At 36.9% G+C, this 24,020-nt stretch overlaps 1 protein-coding gene across 4 annotated transcripts in view; it reads left to right on the top strand.

Moving 5' to 3' along the window:
* LOC134655904 (ETS-like protein pointed) overlaps positions 1-24,020 on the top strand; it is a 180,006-nt gene that overhangs the window by 136,388 nt on the left and 19,598 nt on the right. For all 4 annotated transcript variants that reach the window (XM_063511403.1, XM_063511402.1, XM_063511404.1 and 1 more), the window contains 2 exons: positions 6,536-6,739; positions 7,116-7,247. In XM_063511403.1, the coding sequence (XP_063367473.1) occupies positions 6,536-6,739; positions 7,116-7,247 (336 nt within the window). The remainder of the gene's footprint in view (positions 1-6,535; positions 6,740-7,115; positions 7,248-24,020) is intronic.

Raw genomic sequence — 24,020 nt, 5'->3', positions numbered from 1 at the left:
CTTAAGAAAAAAAATTGTTTTAGTTTAGTCTTCTTATTTCTTGATCCATTTTAAATTCTATCCAGTCTTGGTAATTCAATGTAAAACATATTTATTTTCCTACCTGCAGGCATAGCGGCATAGCATAGAAATTAGAAACACAGACAAGCAGACAGACAACACTAGTGTACGTACCTATGACCTAAGCAGCTAAACTGAAAGTATTTGACTTTATCTATTCTAAGTACTCTCCAAATGGGACTGGGCCGGACACATCTGCCGTATGCCAAACGACTTGTGGGCCAAGAAAACTACTGAGTGGACACCGAACATAGTGCGGCGTAACGGTAGACCTCGAAGGAGATGGCGGCACGATCTGGACGCCTTTAGGGCAGATTGGCCTAATATTGCCCTAGAACGAGACGCGTGGAAGAAAGAGAGGGAGGCCTTTGCCCAGCAGTGGGACACAACAGGCTACCAAATAAATAAATAATAAAGTACTCTCCTAGATTATCAATGAAGCCACACACTTTAATTCAAAACTGTTTCACAAACAAAAAACTAATACCTAAGCAACCAATAAAAATATAACCAATTTTTTAAGTTAGTCGAGGTGTTTGACTGCTATCCATAAAATTGTTTTTTAATGTCCTACTAAAGTCCTTAGTGTGGTTTCGATATCGCCTGTTATCACTAACCCAATTGGGTGCGTTAGCCAACTGGTTTTCGTTGCGTTCGTATCATGATTCTTTATGTTCCAAGTAATAAAACTGAAACAGACTAACAAGTTTAATATTGTGTTATCGCTGTTTTTAATTATCGTTGTTTCATAAAATTTTAAAACAAATGATACAAAGTGACGTGGATCAGTATTTCTGAAAACCCCTGTTAGTGGTGTGTCGTTTCGGAGATATGGCGTGACTGAAAATATGTCTTTCTCTATGTAATAATATCTATCTACTAAAATACAATTTATTTATTGAACCTATAGTAACCACTGTTAAAAATATATTCCGGAACGCATATAAATAGTTACAGGTTTTTATTATTACAGTGCTGGTACTTTAAAATTGTATCTATAAGTTTACAGACATCGCTAACAGTTCCATTGTTACACAATACCTGCCAATGATAAGCCAACAATACCTACCACGGACATATACACAAGATGGAACGTAAACAGTTGTCGCGCCGTATCCGCGAGATCTCTAAGATGAACGTAAACGCAGTAGCATCCGCAATGGCGATGAGACCTTATCTCCACATCGGTAGTTAATGAAATTGGTTCATTACCATACCGAGCCTTTGTTACGGCGAGCTACGGTTATTACTGGTTCTATAAACGTTCCATTTGAAAACCCTGTAAATTATAAAGTTACTAACTATAATCAAAAGCAAATATAATTAAAACAATTGGCTTTGGGGCGAACCATTAAAATTAAAGGATATTTGGAATCTTGGATATCCAACTCTGCTTGAACTTTGCTTGCATTATTCCAAAATAAATACTGAATCTGGCAATGGTAAGGTGAATTGGGCAGTAAATTAGAAAACGGGTTAATTTTAAAAGACTTATATTTAGGTACTAAACCAGAAGCAGTTCATGACTTGGTTACACTTACACTAGGTACTTGTTGCAACGCTCAACAAGGCATATCTTGCTTACCGTTGCTATAACACAAAATGCTTCTAATTTAGTAGATACATATTTTATTATATTCAAAATTGACCCGTTTTAGAAGTTAGCTCGATATACCTTAACGACAAAACTACGCATCCTATTGCACTATTATATGTTTGTATCTGTACACATAAGACAGACTGTTGCTATATGTAGTATGAGTTTGCAGCCTACAACTAGTTAATCAATTTAAAAAGTGCCTCACAGCCTGCAGGAGGCTAGACTCGACTACTGGCTATATTCAACTTCAACCGTTACTCGGCTACGTTTCCATGTCACCACGTCACACGATTTTTCGTATGCTATTAGTAGCTGTTGCCCGCGACTTCGTACGCGTGGATTTGTATATTGATGGTTATAAATTCTACATTAGCTTAGAACATTATGCAGCAAAAGATAGCAGTAGGGACAGTTAATCATTTGTTAATTATTATACAACGCATGAGATTTGTCTTTCACAACCTGGCTACGAAGTTTCAAGCCCCTAACTGAATAAAATTGTTCTCGATATAATCTCTCTCAACCCCTAGAAGATTTTCAAGTCCACTGTTTAATAAAACCTACTACCTAACTACCTATTTACGAAGTTTTAAGTTCCTAGCTTTAAATAAAATTTGAACCCTGTACCAACTCTTAACCCCTGTTTAAGACCAACTCTTAACCTTTAGGGGATGAATTTTTAAAAACGCTGAAATTACTTTTCTTGTATTCATTTATACAACGATTCAAGTCCCGCACTCAAATAAATATTTGGGTTCCATACAAATTTTCAACCCCCTTTTCACAACCTTGGGGGATGAATTATCAAAGACTCTGAATTTAGTTTTCTTATCTCCTAATAAAATACCTTTTACGAAGCTTCAAGTTCCTAGCTTTAAATAAAATTATAACCTATACAAACTTTCAACCCCTTTTTAACCCTGTTATGGGATGAATTTTTAAAAACACTGAAATTAGTTTTCTTGTGTTCTAATAATATGGCTTTATACAAATATTTAAGTCCCGCACTCTCAAAAATAATTGATCTCCATACAAACTTTCAACCCCTTTTTAACCTCCTCGGGGGATGAATTTTTAAAAACGCTGAATAGGTTTTCTTGTTTTTTTAAATAAAATACCGTTTTACGAAGTTTCAAGTTCCTAGCTTTAAATAAAATTTGAACCCTATACAAACTTGCACCAATTGAAGGTATCTCTGTTTGGCCCTATGGTTGACTGGTAGAGAATGCCATTTGGCATTAAATCCGCCATTTGTACATTGTTGTATATATTTTGTGCAATAAAGTTTAAATAAATAAATAAACTTTCAACCCCTTTTGGACCCTTATAGGGGATGAATTTTATAACGCTGAAATAAGTTTTCTCGTATTCTAATAATATGTCATTATACAAAGATTCAAGTCCCGCATTTAAAAAAAATTTTGACCTCCATACAAATTTTCAACCCCTTTTTCACCACCTTAAATGTTGAATTTTGACAAAACGCTGACAATAGTTTTCTTCTCTTTTAATGAAGTAACATTTTACGAAGTTACAAATTATTAGCTTAAAATAAAATTTAAACCCTATACAATCTTTCAACCCCTTTTTAACCCTTTTAAGGGATGAATTTTTAAAAACGCTGAAATTACTTTTCTTGAGATCCAATAATATGGCTTTATACAAAGATTCAAGTCCCGCACTCTCAAAAATATTTGATCTCCGTACAAACTTTCATCTCCTTTTTCACCACCTCGGGGGATGAATTTTTAAAAACGCTGAAATTAGTTTTGTTGCTTTTTAATTTAATACCATTTTGCGAAGTTTCAAGGTCCTAGCTTAAAATAAAATTTACACCCCAAGACAAAGTTTCATCCCCGTTTTTACCCCCTTAGGGGTTGAATTTCCTAAAACGTCGCAATTACTTTTTTTTTAAATCGGCTATTATGCCTTTCTAAAAAGTTTCAAAGCATTTGTAATGGATTCAAACTTTCAACCCCTTTTTAACCCTGTTAGGGGATGAATTTTCAAAAACGCTGAAATTACTTTTCCTGTCTTATAATAATATACCCATATACAAAGTTTCAAGTCCCATACTCACAAAAATATTTGATCTCCATACAAACTTTCAACCCCTTTTTCACCACCTTGGGGGATGAATTTTGGAAAACGCTGAAATTAGTTTTCTTGTTTTTTAATATAATACATTTTTACAAAGTTTCAAATTCCTAGCTTAAAATAAAACTTGAACCCCATACAACCTTTCATCCCCTTTTTAACCCCCTTAGGGGTTGCATTTTTCAAAATCGCTTCTTATCTCTTGTACACTTTATAAATGCAACCTAGTGTGCAAATTTCAACTTTCTAGCTTTTGTAGTTTCGGCTCTGCGTTGATGAATCAGTCAGTCAGTCAGTCAGGACACTTGCATTTATATATATAGATTTCGAAATATAGGGCATCTATATGATGTAGGTACTATTACTTGAAATACTTAAGTAAAGGATATATGGCTTTATTGCAACAGTTTACTTCGCATGAAATTATAGATACCTACTTCATAAAGTACATCTTTATGAAGCAGATATATTTAATTTTATTAACCGCTATCCATTTCTTTTATACGTGATGTTTTTGAGTTTAAGACGGAAGCAATCATAGAAACTCATCACAGTAAAGTCTGAAGATTACTAGCATGTTATAAAAGGCGTATTATTATTTGCTTTATGGCAACTTTACAGCCTATACAAATTAGGATAGATTACTAACCTTCAGAATAGCTTTTGTATAGCGAGCAATCTGGCCATTTAATACTTAGTACCTAATTTGTGGTGTTAAATGTTTCCACCTATCATTAGATTTACGCTTTCTCCATAATATTATGTATATACCAGATGAAGTGGATACCGACTAGGCATCTCTGCATAAACATAAAGTGTCCCGAAGGCAGCCAGACTGAAAGCGGTAATTAAACTAATTATTGAATATTAGCTAGCTCTCCGCGCCGCGCGCCCGGGAAAAACTCAGGCCCCGAGTAGAGTGCAATTTGTAACACATAACTCCATTTCGCACTCATAAAACTAAAGCGTACTAAACCTATAACAAATTCCATGCCAATAGCAGCCTTAATAACAACTGCTGAAAGTCTAAAATTGAAGCTTTAATCTGTTCAGCTTGGTTTTCTTTATTTGTGGGCGGCCGATTTGTATTGATTGACTTTTTATTAGCCGCTACTGTTTGAGGAATCTCAGCTATGTGCGTTTAAATTGATTGCCCTGGGATACTTTGTAAACATGAAGGAGCTTTTGTTTGGATGTCTTCACCCAATTTAAAAGGCTGATTGTCCCCAATCAGACACCTGCTGGACAGAAAAAGACAAAACGAATAAATATTTGCGGCATCTTAAACATTTTTACTCAATACAGTGCAAATCGAAATCGTACTGATTTCGTTATACACACTCACAGAGGCCACTTTTCTTCGTCCAGGACTCTTACAGTTTAGGACAGATGTAACGGTAGTAAAAACATGAAAATCTGGAAAATTGAAAGTTAATTAATTTGAATCTTGATATTTATCAATTACGTAAATAAAAATCACATTACTTTGGGCCTATGCTGTCTAAATCTATAATTGTGTGTTATAATAATGTACCCGATATGGCATACGTAATGTCCGCCTCATTATTAGCTTAGCATACCTCATCTCAGCGATGGTGACCGATTTGATGTGATGCCCGACTTTCAATCCGGAGGTCGCGGTTTCAAATCCGGGCTCGTACCAATAAGGTTTTCGGAACATGAAGGAAAACATCGTGAGGAAACGTGCATACGCCCGCAAATAAATTCAAAGGTAGCAAATAAATATGTGATATCCCTAACCCGCATTGGGTCAGGGTGGAGACTATAGAGTATAGCCCAAGCCCTCTCGCTCGTGAGAGGTGGAAGTGCCCAACAGTAGGATGTATTATTATTTTACCTCCAGAAGGTTAACCAATTGTATGTTTTCGATGGTACATCCTTTTGCATTAGAAATCCTTCGTGGTAGGTGGTGTGAAGGTCGGATGCATGCAAGTTCCGCCGTTGGGCAACGCGCGCAGCACTGCGGCTAATTACTGTTGCATCCATGCGAGGATGTATGCGTTTGTCGCTGTTATAATTGTAATGTTTTTCATGTCGAAGTTTGATAAATGGAGGTTTGGAAAGGACTGTTCTTTGGCAATCGTCGCTTTACGCACTAACGGTTTACGCATCGTCTTGTAGATTTTAAAACCATTCCTGCTATTTAACTGGCTATAATAGGTAGTAGGTATGTAGATAGGTGCTTATAGTTATGGCGCAAATAAATATTTAATAAGTCATATCACCATTACGTTGTGTCGTTGATGTTATAGATGTAAGGTGAATGTGGCTAATTCCGTCATAGGGACTATTCCGTCCACGAGCGTATATTTCTATGCTTTTTAATCGTAGGAAACAAAACCATCTGCTTTTGATTTCCGAAACTAAAAGCAATCGCTGCTTTGTCGGCGAAATTATCAATTTTGTTCGTTGTTCGATAAAAACGCTAGTAGACGGAATAGTCCCTATGACGGAATTAGCCTCATTGGCCTTACGTATCAAATCTTACATGAACCAAAAATTGAAAATTTCATTGATACCTACATCAAATGGCACAAAAACGGCGATGCCACAAGTTGAATTTTAATGACACTTCATGTGGAAGCGGCATAACTTAGTAACGTAGGTAGGTACCTACATAGTTATTATGCGATTTTTATGCATCGAACAGAGGAAAGGCATAAATTTGTGATTATGATTTAGAATATTGACCAAATGAGCGCGAAATTTACCTATTAAATTTTCTGAACAGATACATAATCCTACCTTTACCCCCAGATCCGAGACAATGGAGCGAAGCAGCGGTAGCAGCGTGGCTGCGCTGGGCGGCGCGTGAGTTCTCGCTAGAAGGCGTGGCGTTGCAGCAGTTTGCGCGCGCGCAGGGCAAGGACATCTGCGCCATGGGCCGCGAGGAGTTCGTGGCCCGCGCGCCCGCCTTCATGGGCGACATACTGTGGGAGCACCTGGAGATCCTGCAGAAAGGTATGTAAACACTGACCATAAAAGTGTGGAACTCCATAAAGCTTACTTAAACACTGGCAATCTAATGAAATGGAGCTGGGATATAAGTAATTTGGCGTGAGTTTACGCTGAAGCGATTGGGGATTCAGCGGTTCTCATTCGCGCACACCTTCAGAAAAAATAATTTGTAAATTTAAGCTAGTTATAATTTCTTTTATTAATACCACTGTATATAATGCCTGGCTGGTAATTCAATTCCAATGCTCTTGGGAGAGCAAACCAAATGTCATCGTTAATCCTGAAGTAGACAAAACATGGTATTTGTTGGTGCTAGTCGAGACTCGAGATACTCAATGCTGTTAACTAAGTTCTGATGTTTGCATTGTTTTTGGTCCAGATGTGGAGAAGGAGCGCTCCCTGCTGGCGAACGTGCCGCCGAACATGTACGAGAGCAACGTCTGCCTGCCCGAGCTGCCGGACTACATCCCGCCGCCGGCGCACCACTACAACAACAACAACAACAATACCGGTGAGTTATTTCAGCAATTTTCAGTAGGATTCAGACGAGGAGAAGCGAACAACACTAGATGTAAGCCTTGTGTCAAGCTGTTTCAGTTCCTCGGCTGGCCCTGGCCGGTCGATAATATTGATATGTTAAAGTTACAACTCGCAACTAGAAGCGAAATAGTGTTAGATACGACATCATACGAGTATCGTACCATATAAAAAAAAGAGTTTATGATGTTTCTTTCCATATTTATGATTACATAATATCCGTAAGAGGCTAAAGAGTGTATCTGTGAAAATTGTACATGGGTAACATGGGTTGTTAATTATGTAGTTGGTATAAACCACTTAAAATGAAGATTTATGTTTAAAAACATTCAAAAACCAAAAAACATTGTTTTTATCTAAGAATGTAAAATAAAAGTGAATGTTCTGTGTTGTGATTACATATAACTTAATAAAAGACTAGAGTTCGTTAATAAAGGAAATTAAATCGAATGACCGCCCGCAAGTTTTAAAGTGAACTTATCATATTATCCACCATCAAACGAGAATAGGGTTGTCGTTATCATTTCATAAAGATAAGCGAATGGGCCACTTATCCGCGCAGCGGTAAAGTCAACCTCATTAAACTACCATTCGCGATAACTCTGCAATTACTCGGAGTTACGAGCCCTACTGTGTATGCACATAATTTCAGCTTTTACTGTATTTAGTAACCAACTAGCAAGTAGCAATACTTGTTGTTACATTGTCAGGTGAAGGCAATGCTCGTCTCCCATCTGTTCGAGTTCACAGCGAATTAAAGTTTCGAACAAGTGGTTACCTTATGTTACCCTGTATTCATAGCTACACGCGTGCTAGGCACTCACAAATTAAAATAAACGTTGGAGCGCTTTTGGAACGTTCGCTTTTCAGATCTTTGTTTTTTCACAAAATAATTTAGAATATTACACGCATCTTTACAGACGTATAAATTTAACAGCCGAACGGCGTGTCATCTTTTGCAATGCACTGTTATAAAAATAATAAACTTTACAATCGGGGGTAGTGCGCAGTCTCATGGATAAAAGCTCATTTCCATTCGATATAAAACTGTGTTTATTGCGTTATAAATCATAGTACCGGGATGTTTTGACTAGAAGCGCAGTTCAGCTACTGAAATAATAAATTAACCAAGTAGACAAGGGCTGTTCACAGCGTAACACCGCTGAAGAGTCTTCGTCTCGTGTGGTCCAGTACAAATTTTGATCTCCGATTAAGCACAGTTGTCGCGGATCTCTAGATCACAGTTTTACTGGTTCTATACGACAGTTTATCTTGTTAGCATTGAGAAAAATAGTGAAGAAGTTGAAAGTCGTTAGCGCGGGTGGTCTCGACCTGACATCGACACTTGTATACCCAATTTACACGTCCACTTGGTGTCGGGCGTATATCTCGCGGACTGTCTGACTTGTCACCCTTTAACCCTATTACGGCTTCGATGGATCGTAAATTTTGTAATTATAATATAATTTATCGAATACCCGACTGCTTAGGCGGTTTTGGTTTATAAGTGTACTTACTTATTGATAATAATTTGAGACGAGATTACTAGGCCACCTTTAGCTTTTCAGGAACTATAGAATGCCTTCGTATATTTTACAACCATTCTGAGGATTAAGAATTCAGGGGAGTAGCAACGAATCTCCACTAGAAACTCAATTAAGGTACTTCTTACCAATTGTCAAGGTATGTGAACTTGCAAAGTGCACCTAATACTCAACTACCGCTACTCTAACATCTTTTACCTGCTATTTCTAGAGGATTAATTTAAACTATTTTGCCCTAACTGGGGCCCTAAGATGACAATCGCTGATAGATCTTATGATTAGATTAATAGTGTTATTCTTAGTTATTCCATACAGAGAACAGCTAAACGTTTACATATGTGAGTAGAGTTCGTACAACACATGCGATGCGCCGCGGTTCCGCGCGGGCGCGCGTGGCGCAACACGACCTTGGCGCACTTTTTCCGCTCTCTTTCAGCCCGAGGTCTTCGCGAAAATTGTCTTCTTCGGCCGTCGCTTCAGCCGACCAGATCTGTAAATACGTAACGGATGTGGTTGTTGAACCACGGAATAATGAGATAAGGGAATTTACTTGGTAGTTTTACAAGTTAATGCCAGTTGTGGCTATTATAATTTGATGAGCTGAGTATAGGTAAAATTAGCGTAAAATCTATTATAGTCGTAATGACAGAGTTGGATATTTATCATATGTTTATATATTTATATTTAGTTTTAATTCCATATTTAGTTATATACCTACTTAACCAGTCTACATCGTGGTGGCGCTTTGCTCCTTATTCTATAGTAAATAAGGTGTCCAAATGTGTCGGCTTTGTTGTTGACATTGCTGTTTTAATTTTTGCATGTGGTGTTTACCAGTAATTAGTTATACATTCAGCATGTTATTTAAGTTTGTATTGATGTAAGCCTCAATGTAATAACTGTTGGTGAACCTTGATATAAAATAAAATGAAATAAAAATAAAATAAAATATGTACATATTGGATTATGTAGTGGCTAACTCCATAAACTGAAATAATTTCAATCCCTATTTATGTACATTAAATATTTTGTAAATTGAAGAAGTACGAAACTTAACACCGCTCTGATTACTAAATAAAGTCAAATTTGCCGCAATAAGGCTAGGTTCACACTTGGAACTCCCAACCTCGCGCCAGACCAGATTGATCAACGCGCCCCTTCCACCGCCGCGCCGCGCCACTCTGCGCCCGCGCCAGTATTCCACCACAAACCTTTTGTGCTCATCACACCTATTGTTTTATTACCTGCCAGTGTTTCTGTACCTTTAATTGAAAGTTCAGTGTCTATCATTCATTTATTTTCTATTCAGCTCTTATTACTATCTATTGTGATTCCTTTTTATAGTTTCATTGTTTTATCTGTATATATTATTTATAAGTAAGTTCATGATATATTAGGTATTTAAATATATTCATTTTATTAAATTTATTCCTTTTTCAATAGGGAAATTTATCGCGGCTGTCTTCATTTGGAACTTTTCTGTCGTTAAATGAACTGAGTGCGAAGTGACCGTCAGTGCGTGCGACAACATGTCTGCCTGGGATTCTGGTTAAACTATGTTTTTGCACCCGAGTTCTCGCGCCAGGGAATCCACGGAGCTGGACCCTGTTATTGTATGGCGTGGTGAGTTTTCTTATATCTATTACGAGTAAAACTAAAACTAACTATGCTTAGTTTTTTCCGATTTGAAATAACTAAAATAATTGATAAGTGATCCTGAAGTATCAAATCAATAATTATTTGATACCCAATCTTCGTTATGTGTTCCTGGATTATTTAAAATGGTAGAAAGTGAGTTTTAAGTAACAGACAGTGCCTACACCATTCACAAACATTCAGACAAATATTGGGAAGTCTTTGACTCTGTTACTTTACCACAAATAACATGCATTATATTCCCCATGAATTCGCGGTATACAGTGTATACGCTTATTTAGCCATAATTACAGTGCGACTAACCGCTGAAAGACACCATAAAGCTGAATTCAAGTTGAGACGCAACCCATTCGTTTACGGGCAAATTTGCCGACCTCGCGACAACCCGAGCGTGGCAAACTAATGCAACCGGGCCGACAACGTGAAGGTTAACGCACAAAATCGTATATTCAATATTTTGCAACTGCACTCGTATTAATAAGGTGAGGTATATGGTTGATGTGTGCAATTCCGAAGCATCCGCGCTGTCGCAAGTCGATCGCGGGCGCATCCTTGCGTTGCGCAGCAAATCACCGGACGTGCGCTCGGAACAATTGCGCAATGCGCAGTCTGCGCGCCGCCTTACGCTTGCTACGCCGTAGAACGCTACGCTCGTAGGCAACGGTTAATCGAATATCGATATCGATAGATATTATCGTCAAATTAAGCGGATCCGGCTCGAAGGACCAAATGTTGAGGCCTAGGCTCCTTTCTAGTGGTGCAGGGATGCCCAAGTGGATGTTCAATGAAGATTTGTTATTTTAACTTGTGTAAGTTGTGTACAGAGATTTATTTGTAAAATTAAATTAATTTAATACATTGCAACTACAAGTACAGTTTGTCGTTTCAACGTATTTTGGAAGATTGCCGTTGGCTGCTGTGGGCGAACGTTATATACGCATCCGATCGTTGCCGATCTTCGAATTTCGGACGCAATCGGCCGTCCATGACGTCACATAGGATGCGTTCTGAACACCACTTATAATAAAAGAGCAATGTTAAAGCGCTTTAATTGCGTATTTTTTATGTTAACGTTTATTAATGATATTATTATATTAACAATTGCTACTAATATACTCGTCCTTATTTTGAAAGTAATTTTAACTACAAATATTTTTTATAGTTTAAATAAGAAGCAAGTTCCTACTCGTATCTTATACATAAAATAACCTTGTGGTTGCGTTCAACTTTTCCATAAAGATCTCTCAATTTTCAAGATTTCTTACTTAAATATTAAATAACATAGTCGGTATATCTAATGATTCAACGTAACGAATTAGAGTTAAATGCGAGAGCAATAACGAACGGTAATTGAAGTGGCGACCAGCCAAGGATCGTTATCATTTATATCCATGAAGTGATTTGGACGGGTAATGGCTACAGCCTTGGTAGCACGGTCGCATTTTTATCGTTTATCACCATGCCTGTCACGTTCTAACAAGTATGTAAGTGCGAAAGTGACGGGCATAGTGATAGTCGATAAAAATGGAACCGTGCTGAGCCCGCTGGTTCCTCTGTCTATTACGTATAGCGGGCCGCGTTAAGACGAGACGATAGTGGGCGACCGCTTTTCCATACAAACGTAATAGTCCCGATTTCCCTGCCTGGATATGGATATTGATACTAAGAAAACACGGAAACTGGTTGTAACTATTTCTTATAAAAATTCATCCTCGATCACACAGATATTTCTCATTTGACTATTTCGTATTTTGTAGGTACACTGTTTATTTCGTATCTTGTAGCATAGAGAAAAAAATACATAGAGTGCTCACTCCATACATTAGTTCAGACTATTAATTTCAGTGTCTACATCTAGCATCGAGTAGCGGAACTATCAGTACTGCTACTTGACATTAGATGTAGCACCGACCGGAAAGTCTTATCTCAACAGCATAAGACTTTCCGGTCGGTGGCTACATCTATTGTCAAGTAGCAGTACTGATAGTTCCGCTACTCGATGCTAGATGCTAATATTCTTTTTGGTACTAAAACTGATGTATGGAGTGAGCACTCTATGTATATTTTTCTCCATGCTTGTAGTAAGCAATCGTAAAAGTGCTGTATGTAAAAGCACCTGCCTTCAGCTGGGCTGCAATTATTTCAAGATCATTCTGTATAATCAATCTAACAGACGTATCTAGGGTAACTTATACCATTAACTCACTTCATAACTGTCAGATTTGAAGTGTTGACAAGAAAAGTATTGAGCTTTCTAAGATATCAATAAAAAGATACGTGTCGTTTCGAGCAGCCACATCCGGTGGCCATTGTGCTTCAACTGGCGAGCTTCCGGCGAAACACGATACTTGCTCCTGCGCACGTGCGCGACCTTTTCAAATTTCGAACTAGGAATTTTGGAACAAAGGTCTGAGAGGGATGGATAATCTAATCAAGTTGTGGATTTCTATATCTAGCGGATTTCTATATCCGATATATCGGAGCGGCCAAGGTGCTCACAAATATCTGAGCACGCCTCTATTGTCAAGGCAGTTAGAGTGCTTGTTCAGATATTGTGAACGCCTTGGCCGCTCCGATATATCTGATGGCGACTGTACCTGCGGTAAAAACGTACTGAAATAGGTTAAGCTCCTTACAACATAATCGAATGGATCAATTTACGCGTCGTAGCTTAAAAACCTAGGATACCTGAGAAGGACTTATATGTTTCTACTTAAGAAGTTAGAAACACAGCTTTAAGTTTAAAGAACCAAGGTTTATTTTTGAACTTCTACCGACTTCGTAAGAAGAATTTACAAAAGTCAATCCTCAAACGCTGGCTGAGCAAAGACAATGAGAAATAAAAAACACGACAGCAGCACGTGCGGGATAAAAACACGATTAAACTGCGTCTACAGAATGATCCTTGAAACCAAAATACAGTAAAAATGTATGAGCTTATACAAACTTAAGACCTTTATCATTTATAGGTACACACTTATTGTGTTACCTCGTATTCTGCGTTCTTTAACACATGAGCGTTAATTGCCATGGCATAAAGTGTTTTTCTAACTTCACAATAAGTCAGATACGAGCTTTATAAAAATCCCAGTGATATTCATAGCCAAATACACGTGAATAATATTTTGTCAGATTTAAAAAGGTACAACTGATTAATCCATGAATATTGTTCGATGACAATAAAAAGTGGGTACACAAGAAGTCCTCGAACGTCACAGGTAAGAATTTGGAATTAGCTTTGAAGGGTTGGCTACCAAAAGCGCAAGGGTGATTCTTTACCATATTGTGTATTTGGAGGGTGCTCGCGGCCCCTTGTCCTTCAATAAGCCCTTAATAAGGGCCCTCGGGTCCTATTCAGCGCCCTTTCTTCCACATTTACCTATTTCAGGTGGCCCTGATTGATCCTATAAATCTTATTTCGCCTGTCAATGCATTGAATCATTTTGGGTCAACTCTTCTCGTATACCTACTCAAAACTGATCCTTATCGCCTGCATTTTATTGCTGAATTATTTAAAAACGATTGATAAAAATTAACCCATAAATTGTTATTTACATTACGTCAAAATTTATCAAGATTTTAACAATGTTTCTGTAAAAAAAATACTTACATGTTTGCTTAGAGCAAAAATAGAATCCCTATGTTTTTGAATGGGAAACCCATAGTTAAGTTTTCCTTGTACGAAGTTCTTGTAAGTACCTACAATGTTGTTGTTGGGCGCTACTCGTGTGGTTCGTGGAACGTTGATAAGGTTTATCAACAAGTACCTACATTTTAGTTATAAATTAAATGCCTTTTATAGTTACATACTTATATTATCTAATATTCCGCTCCCACGTACCGAATTACAATGTTAGTTTTCTGTTGATATTGTGACATTTTATACGTTATGTTACATTAGGTACCTATATTTACATTGGAACTGACAAAAAAAATTAAAAAAACTTTCGTAAAAACATGTATTTATTGCGCAAAGAGTTCGTAAGGTGAAACTGGAGACTTTTATGAACGTAACAAGTAATCCCAAAAATTAACTTCTGCAAAAAAGCTTTTTAGGGTTCCGTAGCCAAATGGCAAAAAACGGAACCCTTATAGATTCGTCATGTCTGTCTGTCCGTCTGTCTGTCCGTCCGTATGTCACAGCCACTTTTCTCCGAAACTATAAGAAGTATACTGTTGAAACTTGGTAAGTAGATGTATTCTGTGAACCGCATTAAGATTTTCACACAAAAATAGAAAAAAAACAATAAATTTTTGGGGTTCCCCATACTTCGAACTGAAACTCAAAATTTTTTTTCATCAAACCCATACGTGTGGGGTATCTATGGATAGGTCTTCAAAAATGATATTGAGGTTTCTAATATCATTTTTTTCTAAACTGAATAGTTTGCGCGAGAGACACTTCCAAAGTGGTAAAATGTGTCCCCCCCCCCCCCCCCTAACTTCTAAAATAAGAGAATGATAAAACTAAAAAAAATATATGATGTACATTACCATGTAAACTTCCACCGAAAATTGGTTTGAACGAGATCTAGCAAGTAGTTTTTTTTTAATACGTCATAAATCGCCTAAATACGGAACCCTTCATGGGCGAGTCCGACTCGCACTTGGCCGCTTTTTAGAGTTCACATAGAAATAAGAATCTTCCAATAATTGCAGGTGCTAAGACTAATCTATGGGAAAGGAGTGTAAATCGCGAATAGGGGTTCAATAGAAGCAAAGAGACGCAATATTAAGTGTCGGATTACGGAGCTTTGTCGGCGCTCGCGGCGCCTTTGAAGCCGAATTCAATTAATCGCCGTATTTGCGGCGCTTGGTAGGAATCCTCGCAAGAACAAATATTTGCTGAGTGTTCATTACCAGCTATTAGGCGCGTTTTAATTGTGCCGTGAACGCCGATCGCCTTTATCGGCGAAATCAGCGCGAGAAACACGCAAACACCGAAAAATAGGTAGGCTTTTTCTTGGTACCTAATAGAAACGCGATATGCTGCAATTTTATTCGTGGTAGGCATGTTGTAGGTATATGGGTTATATAAATTGAGTTTGTCCTATATATTACTTACTTTATGCACGTACATACATAGTTATCTAACACACTAACCATCTTCCACCCATCCATCCATCTTCCATTCGGATCACCTTTACTTTCTCGAAGAAGGCGTTCGCTTGGTGTCGTTCGGAAATAGTATATTTTTATGTTTAAAGCGAGGCTAGCGAATACTGCATAAAATAATGTAATACGAGCGATTGAAATATGTGTGCAAAGGAGGATAAACACATTAAGTTAGTCTTACGCTAAATAGAGAAAAAATATGTCGCTAGATTATGGACGAGAAGATGATGGTTCAGTGGTAAGATTTAAATCTAAACAGACTTATTATTAACCTAGAGACAGAATCAACATTAATGAAGACAAGTGCCGCTTTTACAACACCTTCAATTTTCTTGGCCACGTTTGATTGCCACGTAAATACGTGACTTTCCATTTGAGTGGTTTCTTGTCGGTAATTAGTTGGGTTCTGCAGACATATTAGAATTAGAAGATCAATCAGCATCTTGCCTGTTTACTAACACTTCAGTATTTTTTATTTATTTGATTAGAACTTCAGGTTTGTGCAAAAATACATATAATATGAATAATATTATTATTTATTCAATGGTTGGTAGTAAGTAATATTTTATAGGTAGTTTGTGTTTTTTATTTTATTTCTAGTTTATATTAAAATGTATTGTTTATAGGAATAATAAAAAAAAATGTAATACCTATTGAAATGACCCATTCGTTGTTTGTTTATCCTTGTATTTTTATAATTAATACTTATAATAAAAATACAAAATGCCAACTTATCCGCTTTATCACGCAGGATGGCGTAGGCGCGGCCCTGACGATAGCCGCGATAGCTTGTCACAACACTGTCACGCTGTCACAGTGACACGGGTTCAGGACTTCATTCATCTCGGTGACCAGATAGGCTTGTTTCACGCAAAGGAAAACAAACATTGAATGAACAGCCAAACATACTTTTAATAAAAAAATACTTAATCTTTTTAGTAATATTATTTAAAATGTTTGTTATTCTTTTGGTTTAGGAATTCAGTTGTCGAACTGATAGACAATAACATTTTTTTATTCTAAATATCACACAAAATGTCTGCGGCGGTTCCGTTTTCAATGGAAAGACGTGGAAAGTCCCATATAAGTGCGCCGTCTATGAGTATATTTTGCTAGGTAAGGCAGGACAGTTCACATAAAAAATAGCAAACTAACTCGTCTGTTTTTTTTTCTAATGAATATTTGGTATCAGCGTAATTCGTCCCATTCGTTTTTCGTTCATTTCTTATGTCCGTCTCATTCTGTGTTCGTCACTCATTCTTTATTCGTCTCGATCGCTATATGTCCCTATCGTCTTAAATACAATTATGTAACCTGTCTCTTTCTTAACAAGTCTTTTTCATTTTTCGTCACGGTCTTCCTAGGACTCATTCTTTCTTATTCCCTTTCGATTTTTGTCTCATTCACTTATTCGTCTCATTTTTTTGATGCATTCGTTAGTCACATGCATTAGTCACATTCGTGATTAGTCTCATTCATTTTCAGTCTACAGTAGAGTCCGATTAGTACGACTTCGCATATAACAACCAACCGCTTATAGCGACGTAAGTACAGGCACTTGTTTGGTTTTAGTACGAGCTACTATGAAAGTACAACCGTTTATTACGACTCCGCTTATAACGACCGATCGCTTTTAACGACGGAAATTGACTCAAAATCCGTCCGTCAAGTCCGGTTACAACGACGAGCGACGTAGTTTTTACAAATAAATAGTTGCACCTAACTCCCCTCCCCCTTTTGCCTATACGCAGCAAGATGAAATAGTCATGTGACTTTTCGTAATCTTGCAAACTAAATAAAACCCAATTCCCATTTTTCAATTGAGCTTAAACTTCACATACATAAGTATGTACATAAGTTAGGTACAATGCAATATTTTGGTAGGTACCTTCGAGCTGATCTATGGACACAGGATATGGACATAGGAACTGTGTGATAAAACAACGTCAGCTGGATTAGATCCCCAAGAATTATGACTTTTTATTTTACGGGATTCGAGTAATTTGCGGATGACGAGTGGGTTGACTACGCGTACCTTGAAAAGTGGCTTCTTCTAAACACACGGAGTGACTTCCATTTAAGACAAAGTGTTGTAATACATACTAACGTAAATAAATATTTTAAAGGAAATGTTTTTTTTTCTTTGATTGTCGCATAAGTATTAATAAATACAAAATGACGTAATTATTTTGGTTAAAAAAATATATTAAAATTGGCAGTTCGTTTTGTACGACGTCCGGTTAGTACGACGTAATATCAGCGGTCCCTTGGGCGTCGTTATAACTGGACTCTACTGTAATTCTAAGTTCGTTACATTCGTTTTGCGTCTCGGTCACTATTTGTAACTATCTTTTTCCGTCAATCTTATTTTTTTTTTAATTATATCTTATTGACCGAGTGATCGTCATAATTTCATGTAATTTGGTAGTAGTCTGACATTTAAAATAACACTTTGAATTCTGACAGTTCATTTGCTTGGAAATGCTAAGGAGGTATGACTCTATTTATACAATCTGCGTACTTAATATTAAGACCTACTAGTACGGGACGATTAGCGAACGTGCCCAAAAAAGAACGGAACGAGTTACCATTAAAGACAAAAAAAGAGTGAGACGAATAACGAAAGTGACTAAAGATAAAGTGCGAATGATACCAAAAAAGAGAGACACAAACAAAGACATAGTCCTAGGAAGACCGTGACGAAAAACGAAAACGACTTGTTAAGAAAGAGGTTACATAATTGTACTTAAGACGATAGGGACATATAGCGATCGAGACGAATAAAGAATGAGTGACGAACACAGAATGAGACGGACATAAGAAATGAACGAAAAACGAATGGGACGAATTACGCTGATACCAAATATTTAACCCTTACTGACAAATAGCGCGTTACAACACCGTTTCATTGACAGAAAGGCTAAGTATAAAAGTGTGATAAATGCGGCGGCATCTCCTGGATGACGGAGGCCGAGATGGGGAATTATTGGCAACGGAAGTGACGTCACTACGCGCTCCAATTTAAAACGCCGCCCACTTGGGAGCTGTGTCGCTGCAGCTATATTACAATAAATGTCTACTATTATTTTGGCCTAAACTGTAGAGTAACTCAAAGATATGTTTTCGTTGCACCTTATTCCATGATAATAAGATTAATAAGGTAGAAAATGTGTATGGACATTTGATTTAGACTATTATACTCATTAAAAAAAATATTCATTACAAAAATTGTTTTGACTATTTGTAAAAATAGCTAATTTGACCCATGAGTAATGAATGAAGAACACATGTAGGTAGGTACAGTTTTTTGTATAAAGCAATTTTAACTTTTATTTTAATTCGTGATTTTGTTATGTATATACTATACACTTGTTATAGGCTATTGAAGACCTAAAGTATTTATTTATTCATTAACCCAAATAAAATAACATTTTTATTGTTACCAGAGAGCCTAAGTTCCATTATCCTTATTTAGCAGGAAACTAAAGTTAACCTTTCCGAAAATAATTTTAAATTCAAAATTAGAATTCAATCAGTCCTTTATACCGTGAATAACCGGATGTACTCCGCTTTTTAATTAGCACGAAGGTTACGGAGAATGTTTAAAATCTTTTTTTACATTGTAAAGGGCGGAATAATCGTATGCGGCCGTTAGATATTTATAAAGCTTTGACATTTCAGGATGAAGTGCTCCCGTGTCGTTCAGATTTATGTTCTGTTTTTCAATGTTTTATCTAAAAAAGATTGTTTATCTGGCACTTCCGTCGTAGCCGCCGCCGATACGCTCGCTAGCGCTTTATTGTTTACACTTAATGTAATTCAAAGCAGGGAATTCCTTGGTAAATTGTATTTTTAAATTTAAACGCTGGAATGATGCAGTTTACCCCGTGAATATCGATCGCGCGGCTTATTTCAATGCGGCTTTGCCATTTCGATCGATATTATGCTCATGCCATACGTAATTTTCCTCTGTTCTTGTGCCGACCATTTGCGTGCCTCTGTGTTTTAGTAAAACATCTTAATACATTATTTAAATGCTACCTACAGCAACGTTCAATAGTTTTCAATCGACTTACATACCTACCTATTTATAAACAGCTTTTTAAATAGAAAATGAGCTAGATATTTGCAGTTTCTATTTCCTGCCAGCACGCTAACCGAGATTGTTCGAGCATAGACAATATCCCGCGAACCCGCGTGTGTTTATTTCCGCGGCACATTTATTCAAATATCGAAAACTCATTTCCCGCGCCATTTCCCTTTTAACGGCGGGCGCTCGTCGTAATTTCATTCCAGTGCATTTCAGGTGCACAAAGGCAAAGACATCAAAATGTTTAGCGTAGCTAGTGCTACTTTGATTGGGAAATTATTTTGCCCGATATAAATACTTTGCTCTATTTTGCTTTCAGAATCTGAAAAACTTGAACGAAACAATAAAATGTAAAGTTTTATTTGCAATAAGCATTATTCTTGATACGACTACGATAAATTATTATCTTACCATGAGAATTAAATTACAACTTTTCTTTTTCTTGAAACACCACTGCTGTACGGTATAATTAATTTTAGTAGGTGAGGGTGGGGAGGGTCGATCCCTAGGGGACACTTGGTAAACTTCATTTTTAATCAAACCAAACGAGATACAATTTTTTGCGCTGGTAACACTCATTCATTCGTTCCTAACTTCACGTTCTGTCATGGCACTGTATCGGAAAAGTCAGTGGTTCAAAAATGGCGGACGGTGAAAGATTTTCTGCGTACTATATTAAATTTTCGGTAAGCTTTAACTGGATTTATTTTATAATATGAGATGGACATGATGTTAGTGAGTGTGCTTATTTTATTTGTTGTTTATTGAAGTGATGATTAACTTGGATTACATTGATATACGCGAACACATGTTTCGAGTACGGCACGTTTTATAATCTTACTATGTATGGGGAGACTTTGTCTTTTTCTTCAGGGGAGATATGATTCCGGGATCATGTCACCCCCAAAGCGATCAAGTATACATTGTAATAAATTTACTTACAAAATGATTCATAGAGCTATCATAAATATTTTCTTTTCTTTAGTAAATCATGCCGCGAAAGTACGACCAGAGAAACACTGATTTAAACTTTCAAGGTTTTTGACTCATTATAGTTTATTAAAACGGAATTTAATGGCGTATAATTCAGTTTTTAATTATACAACCGACTCCGAAAACGGAATTATCCCCGTGGCCTTTGAAAAGACTGACTAAAGTTGACATCAACATTTTACGAACTACCTGTACTTGGTCTTGTTTATCAAGTTAAACGTTTTACACACAGGGGATGTTACTCGGTCGACAAAAAACACTTATAACGATATTTGGTTTTCAACCGGCGATATTTGTTTTTATGGATGAAATGCTATTTCAATGGCTTTCCGACATTATGTACTATAGAACCGACGGTCCATAGAAAGGATTTTAGGATTATGCAGCTCAAACACCGTCCTCGAAACGTGAGCAGTAAATTTCTAAACTTATTTATTATAGTAAACAATAACGACCGTGATGGGTAAAAAAATTAAAATTGCTGTAGGTATTCATAAGAACTTTAAAAAAATTAGCTTGTTACAAGAAATGTTATGTTAATAACTTAGACTTTTGATTTTTTTTTACTTTTTTTTGGTGCAAAAATTGATTCCCTATTTTATGTTGTTTTATGGATAATACGATTACATTGTTTTTTAAAAGTATAAGATTATGGATCAATATGTGTTTGATATCTTCATATATTAATTTTCTGTAGATAAAGTGAATAAATTAATGTAGATACTACCCTCGAAATATGACATTGCCACTTAAAATCTTTTTACCAAGTGTCCCCAAATCTGGAAGACTTGATCCCTTCGGCTTAGACATCTGATTACCGGAAATACAACTTCAAAGCATGGAAGATGCAATATATATATATGTTTGCTGTGTATTTTACAAATTATAGATGCATTGCTAATAGCGATCCGAGTTATATAATCAATGAGAATCGGGTATGGGGAGACATGGTAAAAATATGTTTACCATGTGTCCCAAGAAGCAGGGTCACTTGATCCCCCTAGGATCAAGGCTCCCGACGAGGGGTAAACAAGTCTCCCTTACATAGGGGACACATGGTAAAAGTCAACAGTACGAGTTTTCATTAAATAATGATCTAATTTATTGCACAAATCTGTTCTAATTCAAACTACTAATGAAGAGATAAATTCTGAGTCGTATGGTCTATAAAGTTTTTCAATACTACAAATAGTTAAGAAAATGTATGCTATAAACAAAAGGGGTGATCAACCCTCCCCAGTTTCCCCTATTATTAATCAGATCCCAGAGACTATATATAGGTAGGTACTTACTATCTTTATACAGGTTATCGAAGCGAATATTTGTAGTGTTAAGCTTGATAGTATTAATAACCACCTTACTAATAAATAATACTAATATAAGAACTGCTAATGACCTTAATCTTATCCCTCACACTCATTAAGCAACCCGTAGCTCATTAAAAGACTTTGGTTACCATAGAAATCCCAGTATGACAAAAAATATCATCGCCGAATTTTCGAAGCATCGAAATCGTTTCCTCCGTAGACAATGGCCCCTCTATATCCGGCGGCACACGTGCTCAGGTGCCTATTATCCTGTATCTCGCCCCTTCTTGGTACCTTTTGTGACCCTTCAAACCCACCCCTTGTAACTTGACCTGATTTTGGTACAGCGCCGCCTTCTAGCTCGTGCCCTCCCACCGAATCGTATTAAAATCTCCTTGAACTGCGACAATATCCGAAACTGATACTCGGACATCTGCTTCGATCTTTGTCAACATCCGGGCCCCTACTCATACAGTATTTACAGATCAGAAGTGGACTTACAGCTAGTTTCACCGCCACTAAGTTCCACTTTTGAGTTCTGACTTTGTCCGATTAAAGGCCGTTGCGAACAATGCAAATGGAGTTATTCTGAATTTAAAATTCAAGTGGTTTCCAAGTCTCGGGCACGGCCGCTATCAAACAATAGGAATCAACGTCAAGGTCGCGCATGCGTCATTCGAGTCATTATTTTATATGTAATTACGATCTACGGCGTCACATCGCCGTGAATTAGCATTATAGCGAGGACGAAAATAGAAAAAAATATATTCTTTCGATTTTGGAAGACTAAAGACAGCTGCGAGACAATTAGGTACTTATGCAAAGTTGATGGCCCCGATGCCAATCAAAAGTATCAATAAAATCAAGAACTGTTAACGGACCGCGTAAAAAACAATTCGGCAGATGTTCGCTGTGAGTACCTAGGTATGCATTGACTCTACGGGCATTGTCTAGATCGAAACCATCTGGCTGGATCTGGAGATATTAAACCATTTAAATAAAATTATCGGATAGCTATGTGCAAATTCCATTTTGGGCATTTTTAGAGTATTTTTAATATAAAGTCATAGGTAACTTGTTCGTCGGTGCAGTACGCGTAATTTGAGCAAGACATTGTTTTATACTAAGCTTGGCCGTATTATGCCTAGTTGTGGATTTACATATTATCAATATTAAAAGCCAACAGGAGTGGTCATTTCTCCATACAAACGTACTCGACTGTTTCCTCCGTGGGTTTTAAAGCTAGAGCAATGATTTTTTCAACACAGATTAATATTGTCAATATCTATGTCGGACCGTTTTGCTTTTTTTGATATTTTTGTTTTTTAAGGCGCTAGAGCCCTTCAAAAATGGCCAAAATGGCCTAATTGACTATGCCGCAATGAGAGGCTTGCTATTCAAAACTGACATCAATTAGCCAAAAAAGCAAAACGGTCCGACACAGATAATGTCATAATCATTTAGATTTCCAAATTTGGTTACGATTGGTTAAGTTTTGGAGGAGGAAACAGTCGAGTACGAAACCTCGATTTTTGATATTTTTACGCAGGATTTTTCGCCTTGTCCTTATCGCACTAGTTTTAGGAGCCGCTTCCGTTAGGGAGACGGGTATATTTACCTAAAATATTTAAATCTTAGCTCCTGTTGGCTCTTAAATCCTCGTTGCGTATGTTTGCTTTAAGACAATATTCAGTTGTAAAATGTTACAGTTTACAGTTATTAATTTGTCAATGTCATTAATTTATTACTCTACACAAAGTCAAATTGAAGATTTTGCACTTGCTCCAACTAAGATTGGTCACAATCACAAGTCACGCCGTTTTAATTGCTTCTTGATTGCCTAAGTGTAAATTAAATCAACCTATTAACCTAGCGGTATACCTACCTGTATTTATGTCCCATATAGTCATCAGTTAAATAAATACAACTTATTATCTTACTTTATTAGTCAATGAATACGTATTAACCTACGCATTTTCTGTTCTTCCAAATGTTTTTTTTTTTTTGTAAATTACAGTTAGTATATGAAATTGTCGATATGT

This window comes from Cydia amplana, chromosome 17 (assembly GCF_948474715.1).
Source record: "Cydia amplana chromosome 17, ilCydAmpl1.1, whole genome shotgun sequence".
Classification (NCBI taxonomy): Eukaryota; Metazoa; Arthropoda; class Insecta; order Lepidoptera; family Tortricidae; genus Cydia; species Cydia amplana.
This window is presented reverse-complemented; position numbering and strand designations above follow the sequence as displayed.